Below are 14,172 nucleotides of genomic sequence, written 5' to 3'. Positions count from 1 at the left end.
GCTGGTTCTTCGTTAATTCAACTTTCGTATCAATACAACTTGGCAACTAAAGATGATAAGCCCAGTTTTAAACTCGATATTAAACCAAAAATTTTACCGTCGCAACAATTGCAGATTGAAGTATGCGCTAGCTATGAACCTCATGTTAGTGATATGATCTTGGAATCCAATATGGCTGTCATGGAAGTTTCTCTACCGTCCGGTTATATTGCTGACAATGAGAAATTTGATGATATACTTGCTGTTGAGCGTGTTCAGCGGGTGGACACCGAGAACTGTGATACAAAGGTTATTGTATATTTCAACGGCTTAGTAGAAGGGGAAAAGAAGCGTTTGAATATTATAGCAGATAGAGCTTTTGCTGTAGACAAACAGAAGCCGGTTCCCATCACTTTATACGACTATTATAATAGTGAATATCGTGCAACCGAATATTATCAAATCAAATCTCCGTCGCTTGATATTTGTGAAGAAAGTTAAGAAGAAATGATTTATGTACGGTTCAAAAATATAAACAAATAAAGAAGGAAACACAATATAATTTCATAAATATTATCAGAAAAGATTCATTTAAGAAAAGAAGAATAAATATTCGGATGATATCAAATTCATTATGTTTAGCGTTAAATGCGATGAATTTTTAGAACACCAAAGTAACACAAAGCACTTTTTGCTTTGCTCTCTCACTAGCTGTTAAGACAGCATTTGTGAAACCTTCTATAGTGATTCGCTTACGAGAGTTTGCTTTGTCTTCTAATCAACTGTTAAGACAGCATTTATCAAAGCTTTTAAATTGCTAATTATACCCTACAACATTTATGATAAGAAGATATGGGTTAAATTCAATTGGAGCCTGTTTCCCGGTTAATAACTGTGCGCACACTGTTCTGTGTCAGCTGCAAGCTAATGGCGAATGCTGTTGAAAATGCCTTTGTTTCGAAAGATTTGTACGATGCCTCCACGAAGTGGTGTTGAACGAACAGCTTCAGCTAAGAAGAGTGCTATCAAACCTTATAAAATTGCAGGTGGCAATGGGAGAAAATTTCCGTTATCGATCTCAAAGATAATTTACACATTGATCCATTCTAGCTAAAGATTCACGCGAACTAAACGTTCAAAGTTGTTAGAATATTAGCACGTGACACTAGCGAAGATTTGTTTTGAATTACACGCCTCTTACAAACCAACGTGAGTAAGGGTCGTGCGAACTAAAACGAAGAAGAAAAAGAAATTAAAACGAAGAAGAAAACAACTATGCTTTGAAAATATTTTAAAGTTTGTGAATGGTAGGTACCGGTTCTGTGCACGAATACTTTTTGAAAATCGGTTAAACTGCAGATACAAAGTACTGTTAAAGCTACCGTAAATTACTTTAAATAATTAATATTTAGATGTTTAGATTGCACCTGATGTTCAAAGAAGAATGCATTATATTGACGACAAAACTGTGGTGTGCTTCATTATGAATTGCTTCAGATAAACGAAACATTCACTGGGGCAGAGGCAGAGCAATATGCAAATGATCAAGATATCATCATTTTCCGCATCCAGAAACTATCTAGCCAGTTTTCATCGATAATTTATTGTGCATGTAATTGTCGAGATGATACATAAAAAATAAGTGAATTCTTGGATACGATCGAAAGATAAGTTGTTCTTTCGGCACAGCATTGATATTTAGTAGGAAAGATAGGAAAGTAGTAGTTAATGATAAACCACACTATACTAGAATATATCTGGTAAAATTTTTTTTATCAAAACGTTGTAGTCAAGCAATCTGTTAAATACTAAATATTAAATTTCGGCTGCCCATTGATTACCATTTAGAAACTTACGTAACACAGTTTTTCATTTGTTTTTCTCGCGAAATGTTAAGACCTGTACCTTGTGACAATATGAAGGTTTTGTTTTCGTGAAAAAGAAACCTTAAAAAGATTTTGAAAAATTGATCTGTAGATCGAAAACGTAGCAAGTGAATTTTTATATCAAATTACTATTACGGATCAATTGAAATGAAAATTGCACCTTCTAGCCAGGTTGGGATGGGATTCTAAAAATTATCGATTGTTTATTGATTGTTCCTACCAACTCAGTATACCAACAAACTATATCGCAGGGATTTTTATCACAAAATTTGAAAATCCTTTTCAACCCACAACTTTTTCAAAATAGGGCGTTATGATGAGAGTGGTCTGTAAAAATGGATTGATTGAAACTGCACTTATGGTTCGCTCTTGGGCTGAAAGACTCCAATGTATCAAATTGCCTTAAAATATCTTCAAAATGGCGATCTGCGAACACAGCAGAAATGATTTTGCGCCTTACGACGCGGATGAAGCAGAGTGCACATCATAGAGAAACCAAGGGAAGCATAATTCTACGCCCTAATAAGACATGCACATTAGTGTCCATTCGTATGTACACACGCGAAAAATCAGTTCAAACTATTGTTCCGGGCTTAGGGCGGTTTTGTTTCATTCATTAAGAAGTTATTTGCTGTGAAGAGTTTTTTTATCCTACATCACTTGTGATACACTTGTGTGAGGATGTATGCAACATGTAGAAGGAATTGGCATAGAACCACATTTTATTCAGAAAGTGCGTCTGAATCGATTTACTCTTGTCTCTCCATCCATCTGTCGGTGTTGCTTTCTTGTGTTCGACATACAGGTCGCAATTTTCGAAATATTTTGATGAATTTCTGTACACCGAAATGTTTTCGCCCAAAGACGAACGCGTTTGAAAGCGATTTAGAATCATGGGAATGACAATCGGACAACTTCTTCGACCTCTTTCTTCCAATACAAAGGCTTATGTTGAAAAGCTCGTCATCTGAATGACTGTATTAACCGAAGTGCATGGTAGTGCATGGTATTTAGTGGTAAAGCGAGTCCCTCTATAGTGTGTTTACGTGTTATAAATAGTAAATTAATACGTTTTCCCGAACTATTTCTAAATCCCAATAAAAAACGAGATCGATCATCGGTTATCTTATCTGTATTTGCACTATGAATTATAAAGAGAATCTTAAGACAAGAGATAACTAGGCAAAGAGATAGAATTAAAGAGAAAAGTTCTACAATTAAAACATAATGGAAGACGATATTAAGCTGAGCATTGAAGAAACTAAATTAGTTTACGATGCACTGCTACTCTGTGTAGAAATAATTTAAAGTTAAGTGTGCGACCGCGATCTTATGAAAATAAATAAAAAATAAAAATTGTATAAATAAAAGTGCTAAACTAAAACAAAATGTGGCAAAATCGAATGTATATTCTTTTGCATATGCTATGGGTTGTGAACGCAAATGGGTAAGTGTGCTTGCATTTCTTCTTCACCATGATTCTCTGCAATTTGTTGATAGTGAATTACGGGTTTTTCTTTATTGTTCATTGTTGCTGCGTTATCTAGGAAGTACAATATATACCTCTGCTTTGATGAGATTTTGTATTTGTCTTTAGATAGTTACTACACTTATTATATTTGAAGTTTAACCTACCAGCTGTTTTAGTATAAGCGTGCCTTCGTCTAAGAGGATGACTACAAAAGGTAACGTCTTATACGAGTTGACTTGGAAAAATCCTCCACATATACTTTGTTAAATGCGGATCGATCAGTGGTCGTATTGGCGGCATTTTACAGCTACACTTAAAATTACCTGAAAGTCAGTTGTGGATGCATCATGTGCATGTCTTTCTCTTTAGTTTACATTGACTTTTTATTTTTTAATTCCAATCTTTTTTTTCAGAATTTACTCTATAGTGGCCTCCGGCAGTATATATTCAAATCGCAAATATTCCATTAGTGTTACTTTACACGATGCTAGGCAATCTGCTACTTTTAACATAGGCATTTCTGGCCCATCGTATAATCATTCAAAATGTATTGAATTGTCTCCAAACGAAAATAAGAGAATTGATTTCAATGTCCCTGAATTAAAGAAAGGCATATATCAACTTGTCTCCAAAGGTATCAGAGGGTTATTCTTTGAAAACACTACATACTTATCCGTGGAATACATCATACCCAATCTTTACATACAAACGGATAAAGCCATGTATAAGCCGGGAGATTTAGTGCAATATCGCATTCTAGTTTTGGATGAAAATCTTCGACCGCTCAAATCGGACCAACCTTTAGCAGTTGCCATTAAAGATGCAGCAAATAACCTCATAAAAGTTATTAAAAATGCTCAACTAATTAAAGGCGTTTTTAGTGATAAATTACAACTTACCGAACAGCCCGTTTTGGGTTTGTGGACAATTGAAGTTAGTTTAAGCGATCATATAGAAAAAACGAAGGAATTTGAAGTGGCAAAGTATGTGTTGCCCAAATTCAGCGTGGATATTGATGCTGTTACGGATATGGCCATAACTGAAAGCTCTTTAAAAATAACCGTACGTGCAAAATACACTTATGGCAAATCAGTCAAGGGTAAGGCTACTGTTCATTTATCGCCCGTAGATTTGGAGAAAACTATAGACGTCAATGGCAAAGGTCATGTGGAATTTGATTTAAAAAAAGATTTAAATTTAATTGTTCCGAACCGATTCGTTGGAGAACTGAATGTATTCGCAGTGGTGGAAGAAGAGCTAACTGGAAATAGGCAAAATACTACAGTCAAAATAAATCTTCATCGCTCTCCATATAGAATTGAAGTTTCCGATATGATGAGGGAATTTGAAATTAATCAAACGATTGAAGTGAAAGTAGTTATTAAATATTTAAATGGCAAACCAGTCCAGGACACCAAAGCTCCTGTTCTTCTCAAATTTTACAATACAAGGAGAGCAGGTGAAGATCCCAAAATTTGGAAGGCAAATTTAGACGAACATGGTGTGGCCATATTTAAAACTAGCTTTCAAAACGATGGGTTTTATTGGCCTGAACTTATATTTGCTGAGGAAATCAAGCATATGCCAAGTATTAGCGTAAGGGCAGCTAGTGTAAAAAATACTAAGTTGGTATCCCAGTTAACCCTTGAGTTGGAGACTATAAAGTAAGTTTACAAATAAAAACAAAAATAAACCCTTTGTTTACTTACCCGTCCTCCTAGGCCCCGTTTAGATGAATACGTGTCGATAGCTGTTAAGGCGCCCAATGTTATGAAACATTTGATATATGCTGTTGTAGGCCGTGGTGCCATATTGCAAATAGCTAACATTTCTTTGCCGAGGCCTCAACAATTTTATAAAATTACTTTTCGAGCTACATTCGAAATGATGCCAAGAGCTAACGTATTTGTTTATTATGTGGATGAATTCGATTTGAAATTTCAGGAGATCACACTCGAATTTCTGTCGGAGTTTGAAAACAAAGTAAGTTTAAGTGTTGTTTTAAAATTTTTTCATGTCAACAATATTTAAAAATTGTTGCAGGTTAAAATAACGGGCCCCTTACAAGCAAAGCCTGGTCAGGACGTTTCTTTGGAAATTAAAGCTGATCCGAACTCTTATATCGGTTTATTGGGAGTAGATCAAAGTATGTTGCTTCTGAAATCTGGCAATGATCTTGAATTCGATGCAGTTCTAAAAAATTTGCATAGCCTCAAACCTGTAGACAAACATTATCAAAACAGTATTTACACATACCCGGGTGAGAGGTCTGGCTTAGTGGTCATGACGAATGCCCACTTTCCATATGAATGTAAGTTGCATACAAACGAATTATTAATTTTGACTCCACAACATATTCAAACATAGAATCAATTGTTCTTGCTCGATCGATGCTGGATTACTTATTGTATAGAGAAGTTAATTAAGTTAAATTAAAGTAAAAACATTATAGTGGGCCGTTAACATGTTCGCGGGTAGTGAAAATTTCAGTGACGTGCACAAAATGACAGTCACTTTATTTTAAAACAATTAAGAACATGATGGTCGGGCAATGCCGACCCTTAAATAACCTATACCACGTTGTCTAACACAATTCTTATTTTTACTTTGGAACACAAAAATTATATCTTGTTGCTATATAAAGGCAAATTTTTCATATGCGTATTAATGGGGAAGCGTGCCCAAAACTCAACCTATTGTAGTATAAGTTTAATCCTTACATAGGGCAGGATCCAAAAATAGTTGTAGATGGTCCAAATTTTTTGGAGCCTAATTTTGTATGAGATTGCTATAATATTATGAGTCAAATTCCATCACCACTTCTTAAAACTTAGACCCTTTTACTTTACAAAGGATCAATTTTCGTGAAAATCCTCCAAAAGATAGGCTGAGAAGGTCTAAATTCGGTACATTTAAATTCTTTATAATAAATTACTATTATGATGTCTGAACTTTAATTTTCGTTATATGGGGGTTCAAACCTTGTCCCAGCCGACGCAAAGTTTCCATACCACTTTAGAATAAGCAACTACTACTACTACTTAGGCACTTTTGCTTAGAAATTTTGAAAATTGTTTTCTTATACCGACTTCTCAGAATAGGGCGTTATATGGGGAGGTGTCGAAAAAGTTGGACGATCCGAACCATTTTCAACAGCGTTCGTCCTTGAGTCGAAGCGTGTCAATGTAATAAATTTCATCGAAATATCTAAAAAATTGAGCGCTGCAACTTGAACACAAATTTACATGGACAGACAATAGGCGGACACACGGTCAGATAGGCTTAGATCAATTCAGATTATGATTCTGAATCTATCGGTATTCTAAAAGGTGGGTCTATTTTAAGCTCTTCTGCGTGTTACATACGACCGCACTAACTATTATACCCTTTACCACAAGAGTAGCCATAGGATAGATTTGATGGAATATATTTTTTATTGGTAGTTACAAGATCAGATTTCAATCAATATTAGCAACGAATACGATAGGATTCACGATAATATAAAAGACCTTTTTCAACTGGGATGATGTGAATGGTGTAGCATTCATATAAGAGAAAACACGAGAGAACGGCACAATGAGAGAATTTGGTCTCTTTCCAGTGTATGTTAAAAATTTAAAGATGCTCTAAGTAAATTTATAAATATACAGAGACGGAAGCAACATAAATAAAAGAACCTTAGGATTACATAAAATTAAATAAAAAAAAATGGATTTTAAAATTGCAACTTTATTCATGTCATTTTGCATCACAATGAAAATGTATGCTATAGCATACACGTCCGCGAACGTACTAAACGCGGTGCTCAATCGTACAATTATTTATTTTACGCCCGTTTGAGATAAGGGATTTTATGGAAAGTTGTCGAAAAGTGTTCCGATCCTAACTGTTTTCAATAGCACTCATCCTTTGGCCTAAATACCTCAGCTTACCAAATTTCATCAAAATATGTTAAAAGTTGCGGCCGCTAGGATGAACACAAAAAAAACAAGACAGACAGATGAGCAGACAAATTTAAATCGAGTCAACCCGTGTAATAAAAACTGGGTCTATCTTAAGTCCTTCTGGATGTTGCATACACCCGTACAAACTTCACATACCTTTCTACTACAAGTGGTGTAGGTTATAATAAGACTTTCTGTTTTCTAATTACTTGAGGCCTATTTCCATTTTAATATTGGATGTTTGAATTAGTTAGCTTGTTTTTGTTGGTGGGTATGTAAATCCAAACATTTTAAGAAGATCTGACAATAATTCCTCTCAGACCGGTGCACTAAGTTACGAAAAAAAGGCGAAGAGAGCCATTTGCAACCTTTGCAATTGAGTGGAAATTGAAAACGATGCTGGGAAAAGTCAACGAAACACTTCAAGTCGTTAAATGTGACATTCTAGTACATCCAGCGTACTTTTCAGATGTTCACAGTTCTGCACAATATTCTGGCTGACCGATGCTCTCGAGAACGTCAACATGTAGATCGATTCTTGGATTATCTTCAAATATAAATTCTTCTCTTTTTGCAAAATATAAAATCACGGGTAGGAGTAGGAAGTACGACAATATATATTTTTGTATTTATTCCCTATAAACAAAAAGAAAAGAGTGCAGCGATATTGAAATGCTGAGAAGATGCTGTCTAGAATGTAGGGATAAATAGTTTTTAGCAGATTTTGATTTATATAAATCATTTTACAGCCCGTCTTAGAAAAGGGGATTCACATTATGAATTAGAAGAAGAACTAAGTGAAAGTGAAGACGATGATGCCGAAGGCGTAGATGAAGTCGATAGCAGCTGCGTTAAATGCGAGTTTGTTCCTCAGGCAGCGTCCAACGTAAATATACGTATAAATTTTCGAGAAATTTGGTTATGGTCTGCTTTGAATTTTAGGTTCGTTTTGCATTCATTCGACTGCACTTACAACTACTTAATCCATCTTGCATACTAATGCATACTAATTAATACCCAGCTTTTGAGTTAACTCTAATAACAATGTTTTCCTAATTAACTTTCTAATATTGTATATAATAATAATAATATTTTCTAGTGATGGGAATAATTTACGACGCCACGCCTGCCTTTCTTTTTGAGAATCTGGACGGCAATGAGTTACAGTTTTTAACGATCACACCCGATGACTTGGACGATTTTGCCACAGAGCAGATTAAAGTTCGACAAGACTTTAGTGATGTGTGGTTATTTGATTATTTAGAAAAGTATGTGTTTTCTTCTACACAATATTGTTTTCAATTTACACCACTGAACGATTGCTAAACGAGGCTATTGCAAACCTTGAACCGATTTGCAACTAATTTGGCATCTGATGTTGTATGTTTCAAAAAATTTCATCCATTTGTTCATTTCCGAAAGAGAATTTAAGTAAATTTACTTCATGCTCATAACATTAGCATGTATGGGTAACCGACGGGATATTGAAATTATTTTTATTGACTTTGCCGGACTTTTACGCAATTACTCGTCAATGTCTCATTCTCATCTTCACTATGTGTCAGTAGTGTTGAAAAGGAATGGAGGATTATGGAGGATGAACTTCACGTATATTGTTAATCCATTGGTTTTTCAAAACAATTCCTAAAACCTCAGCAACTCGGTAGGGTATGCAATTAGAGATATTAATAATCTTGATACATTTCGCGAATTTTTAAAGCCAAGTGTCTTGCGCACTTAACGACGTCAAATGCATGTCTCTTCATTTCTTCCGTTACTTTAGAGAAAGATTAAAAAATACCTTCTCAGAAATCAAAATCAAGTATGCGAATATGCCCACGTATTATAAGCGCACTGCATAATTTTATCACAAGAAATGATTATACATAAACTTGCGTCGATTCGGTTAAGATGGTCGGATTCGGTGGTAAATTTACTACTAATTAATAGTCTTCTAAAAACAGTCCACATTACTGACATGCAAAACTGGTCATAAAGAAAGAACTTTATGTCTTGGGTAAGAATAATGAACTATAAAACAAATAACGTAAGTGAGAGTGTGCGTGTATAAGGGCCGGGAGGGTATGTAGTACAAAGTGTATTAAACAACGCTTTAAGAGAGAGCAAAATGTGTACTATATTTGTCTATAAAAAATTTTTTTTTTATACTTATAGTATAAAATATAGTCTTTTCAGTTCGCAAAGACGTGAACTTGCAAGGGAAAAAGCGAACTAATTCACTTAATTGTTGTTGTTAATTAATAACGAAGCACGCATTCACTGCATTATTATGAGTGGAAATGGTCTTGGATTGTGACTGGTTTCAGCTTTTTACTTCTACTCTCGCCTGCTTAGAGACAAGAAGAGGGTTGGGTAGGTTGATAGGTATAAATGGTTATCGGTTCATAATATTGAGGATGTGATAAATAATGTATTTATATATGATTTAAATATAAGTGCGAACAACGCCAATTCAATTAAGTAAAAAAAATGCATTATGCACTTATGTACTTGTCTCCATTGCGTAAATTGGTTTTCATCTACATATATTTATACCTTTACATACACGACGCGATACGTTTGTTCGTATTTCGAAAGTTCATAAAAACAATTCCCTAGCTCCTTGTCGCACTAGATGTTACGTCTAGAAACTTCTTTTAGTCGGGTTCTCTCAAACAAACCTTTTCGGAATATTGCCAAACGAACGCAGAGGACTGCGCTAGAATACACAAGACCTTTTATATTAAAAGTCAAAAAGTTAGTTTCATGAACAATTTTATATACCTTAAATGCTTTATACTAAATACCATATGGCATGCCTTTCGTAACTACTAACGATCGATTACTAAATAATGTATTTGTTGGTATAGAACTTCACTTCGATTCTTCAGCTTATATTTGATTTTGCTCAGATTTTTGTAAATGCCATTTCTATTCTTTTTCCCAGTAACGATAATATGACCAGTGCAACAGTCACAAAATCCATACCAGATACAATAACTTCTTGGGTAATTACCGCTTTTGCAGTGAACGAGAAAACTGGTTTAGGTATGACCGAGAAACCGTTCAAAATTAATGTATTTCAACCATTCTTCATCGATGTAAATTTGCCATATTCTGTAAAAAGGGGCGAAGTTATTGCGATACCAGTTATTATTTTCAACTACATGGATAAAACATTGGATGCAGAAATCACTATGGACAATACCGACAAGGAGTACGATTTCACCGAAGTGTCCAATGAAATTGAAGAATCCATTTTGAGCACGCAAAAGAGAATGAAACGGGTATCGGTACCTCCGAATAGCGGAGAAAGCGTATCCTTTATGATACGTCCAGCCGTAGTAGCAGATATAGAATTGAAAATTAGCGCTGCATCTCAGTTGGCAGGGGACGCTATACATAAAAAACTGAAAGTAGAAGCTGAGGGTGTCACCCAATACGAAAATCAAGCCCTTTTCTTAAATTTGGAGGAGCCACACAAAGCTTCCCTAGAAGTCGATATACCCCCGGAGGCTGTTAAAGATTCTGAATATGTGGAATTCTCTGTTGTTGGTGATCTCTTGGGTCCTACTATGAACAGACTTAACGAGCTTGTACGTAAGCCCTACGGTTGTGGTGAGCAGAATATGGTTAACTTCGTGCCCAACATATTGGTCTTACATTACTTGGAAGCCTTGCAGATTGATATGCCAAATGTAGCGAGCAAAGCTAAAAACTTCTTAGAAATTGGTTATCAACGTGAGTTGACCTATAAACACAGAAGCGGTGCATATAGCGCTTTTGGCGAAGATAGAAGCACGCCGAATACTTGGTTAACCGCTTATGTGGCTCGTTCCTTTATCCAGGCAACTAAATACACGACCATTGATGAAAAAGTTATCCAACAAGCTTTCGACTTCCTAATTGCTAACCAGGAGAAAAGCGGCCAATTTAAGCAAACTGGTCATCTCTTCAGTCCAACTCATCAGAATGACGTTGGATTCAATGCTTATGTGCTGTTGGCCTTCCTAGAAAATGAAGTATGTTTACGAATACCTACCCAAAGCAAAACTAAATTAAAATTTTTATTCTCAATAGAAATACGCGGAGCTTTATCAAAAGCAGATTGAAAAATGTCTCGAATACGTAGTAAGCCAACTGGAGAATGAAAAGAATTCTTACGCTCTATCTATAGCTGCAGTTGCTTTGCATAAAGCCAATCATACGGCTGCGGATAGAGTGCTGGAAAAGCTACAGGCAGAAGCCAAGGAAGAAAACGGTTTCAAATGGTGGACTAGTGCGAACCACAATGATATTGAAATCACTGCCTATGCGTTACAAACTTTGGTTGACACGGAACCCATTAACCAAATTTTACCAATTATCAAGTGGTTAATCGGTCAACGTAACAGTAATGGTGGTTTCGACTCTACTCAAAACACTGTAGTAGGTCTTGAGGCACTTATTAAATTCTCTAAGAAATTTTCAATTACTGGAAACAGCAAAATGTCGATAACATTCAAAGCTTTTGACGAGGGAAAGAAAGAACTTACCCAACATAGGTTTGAGGTGAACAAAGACAACTCATTGGTCCTCCAAACGCACGTGGTAAGAACAATTAATTCAAGCAGACGAACTACTTGTAAACTTTACTTTTATATCACTCTTCCCTCGCAGTTACCGAAATCCACGCGTTCATTAAGTTTGGAAGCTGAAGGTGCTGGTTCTTCGTTAATTCAACTTTCGTATCAATACAACTTGGCAACCAAAGACGATAGACCTGGATTCAAACTAGACATTAAGCCGAAAATTTTGCCATCGCAACAGCTGCAGATTAATATTTGCGCAAATTACCAACCGGCTGTTGACGATGAAATCAACGAATCGAATATGGCTGTCATGGAAGTTGCTCTACCGTCTGGTTATGTCGCCGACAGTGAGAAGTTGAACGATATACTTGCTGCCGACCGTGTTCAACGCATCGATACCGAAAGCTCTGATACAAAAGTGATCGTTTACCTTGATGGCTTAGTGGAAGATGAACAAGTATGTGTTACTATTGTGGCAGACAAAGCTTTTGCTGTTGCTAAGCAGAAACCAGTTCCCGTCACTCTGTATGATTATTACAATAGTGCATACCGTGGAACCGAATATTATCGAATTGAATCTTCGTTGTGTGATATTTGCGAGGGAGATGATTGTGGAACTGCATGTAAATGAAATTATTGTATAATTATAATTTGTTTCCACTTAATAGATAAAGTTCCAAATTGATGCTACCGATACATAAGTAGGGGAAGGATAATAATTACTTGGTTTAAAGTGAAATGGAAAGAATTTAGTAGAAAGGGTTGAAATTATAAAATGATTGGATCTCAAGTGCGGTAGACCTTTTTAATAAAAGCCAAAAGCCTTAGGTGCTAGTGCTGTAAGACTTTAGTCTTAGAATTTATCTCTGGCTAAATTTATAATAATAATAATAATAATAATAATATAATATATATATATATATATATATGTATCTAATATAATGTATAATATAAAATAAAATATCATCATCAACAAAGGACATCAATAAAAGCAATCAGTTAAAGAATTGGCATCTTTGATTGATTACGAGAGTAGAGTAACATACGTGTCTAAATTGAAATAATTTGTTGTTGACAATAGATTTCTTAAAATTTCTTAGCAGCTTGTTTTTGATATTACCTGAATTGCACGTATTGTATGTTAAGGCAACGGTGATGAGGTTTTTCAGACAAGTCAAACGGAGAACAACTGTTAATTGAAAAATTCACCTTTTTTGAAAATCTTATATGTAGAGTCCTTCTACTGATGTTTAAAATGTTATTGTGTCGGTAAAAGGTTAGGGTGAAAATTTCCTTAACAAAGTCGTTAGATATATACGATGAAGCGATACGCATAAGGATATTTATATCCTGCTTTAGATGTCAAGAAAGGCCTGAGCAAAACGTTATGAAAACGTTTCTCTGGGCAGTTGCCAGAGGAATAGCAAAGAGTCGACTGATCACAGGAGAATAGACAGTGAACTTTATGTAGGCATAAATACGAACTTTACGTTGCTAATCTATAAACATTGTTACGTAAAAATGTCCTTTTTATATTTTACGGTTTTATTCTAATATCTCAGAGATTATAGAAAGTTATGTCAAAACAATCTCGCTACCTGCGTGAAGTCTACAGTTTCGGTTATGCAGGGATGTATTCTTAGCAAACCTAAATTGCTAGTTAGAAACCATACATTACAAATTTCCAGAGGAGAACTATTTGCAAAGAAATTATTCACAGGAACTTGTAGTTAAAAACATTCCAGCGATTCTGTTGAAATTCTTACATTGAACATTATTATCAGACTCTCTTTAGGGTGCTTTTGCCTATTCGAGTGCGTATTTGTAAGTGACATGAGAATACTTTTCAATACGACCCTGACTAAGAAGACAAGTGTGGTTGGATCAGACAGACATTTGACACAACTTAAGAAGTCCGGTTTCCGGTTTCTTTCTGATTGCGATCGTCACATGCTCTAGTTTTGGACGCTGTTTAAAAACCTCTTAAGGAAATACAATTTCCTTGCGGTAAAAAGTGGATGCATGCTAAGTAATTTAATTCCACGGATAATATATGTGCAAGGATGTCACCAATGTTGGTATGCATGGTGTAATCAATAAGTAGTTCTTTTTTTTTTTTTTTGGGTTGTTGAGTGGAGATGGAAGAAGTTAGTTATAAAATTTATAATTGTAAGAAAGTAAAGGAGGAAAAGTGATCCTACGAACAAAATTTAATATTTGATTACATTTTGTAAAGCCATTAAGTGTTTCATTGTGTGTCTAAAGCACATTCGTAGTGAGCAAGTATCATAAGTGATTGGTTGTGCGCATAAATATGCAAC

The 14,172-nt window shown here is 35.3% G+C and overlaps 1 protein-coding gene across 2 annotated transcripts; it reads left to right on the top strand.

Annotated features, from left to right (window-relative positions):
* The first annotated feature begins 3,234 nt into the window (after positions 1-3,234).
* LOC119634134 (CD109 antigen-like) lies at positions 3,235-12,721 on the top strand. Of its 2 annotated transcripts, none has more exons than XM_038028090.1 (8): positions 3,235-3,312; positions 3,750-5,000; positions 5,058-5,319; positions 5,380-5,647; positions 8,380-8,548; positions 10,228-11,302; positions 11,361-11,870; positions 11,940-12,721. In XM_038028090.1, the coding sequence occupies exons 1-8, from the start codon at positions 3,254-3,256 to the stop codon at positions 12,480-12,482; spliced, it is 4,137 nt and encodes a 1,378-aa protein (XP_037884018.1). In that variant the 5' UTR covers positions 3,235-3,253; the 3' UTR covers positions 12,483-12,721. The 2 variants fall into 2 exon arrangements, with proteins under 2 accessions (XP_037884018.1, XP_037884017.1); XM_038028089.1 differs by lacking the exon at positions 8,380-8,548 and adding an exon at positions 8,030-8,222.
* The last annotated feature ends 1,451 nt before the right edge of the window (positions 12,722-14,172 follow it).

This window comes from Glossina fuscipes, unplaced genomic scaffold (genome assembly GCF_014805625.2).
Source record: "Glossina fuscipes isolate IAEA_lab_2018 unplaced genomic scaffold, Yale_Gfus_2 2, whole genome shotgun sequence".
NCBI lineage: Eukaryota > Metazoa > Arthropoda > Insecta > Diptera > Glossinidae > Glossina > Glossina fuscipes.
Note: the sequence above shows the minus strand (reverse complement) of the source record. Positions and strands in the feature narration are given on the sequence as shown.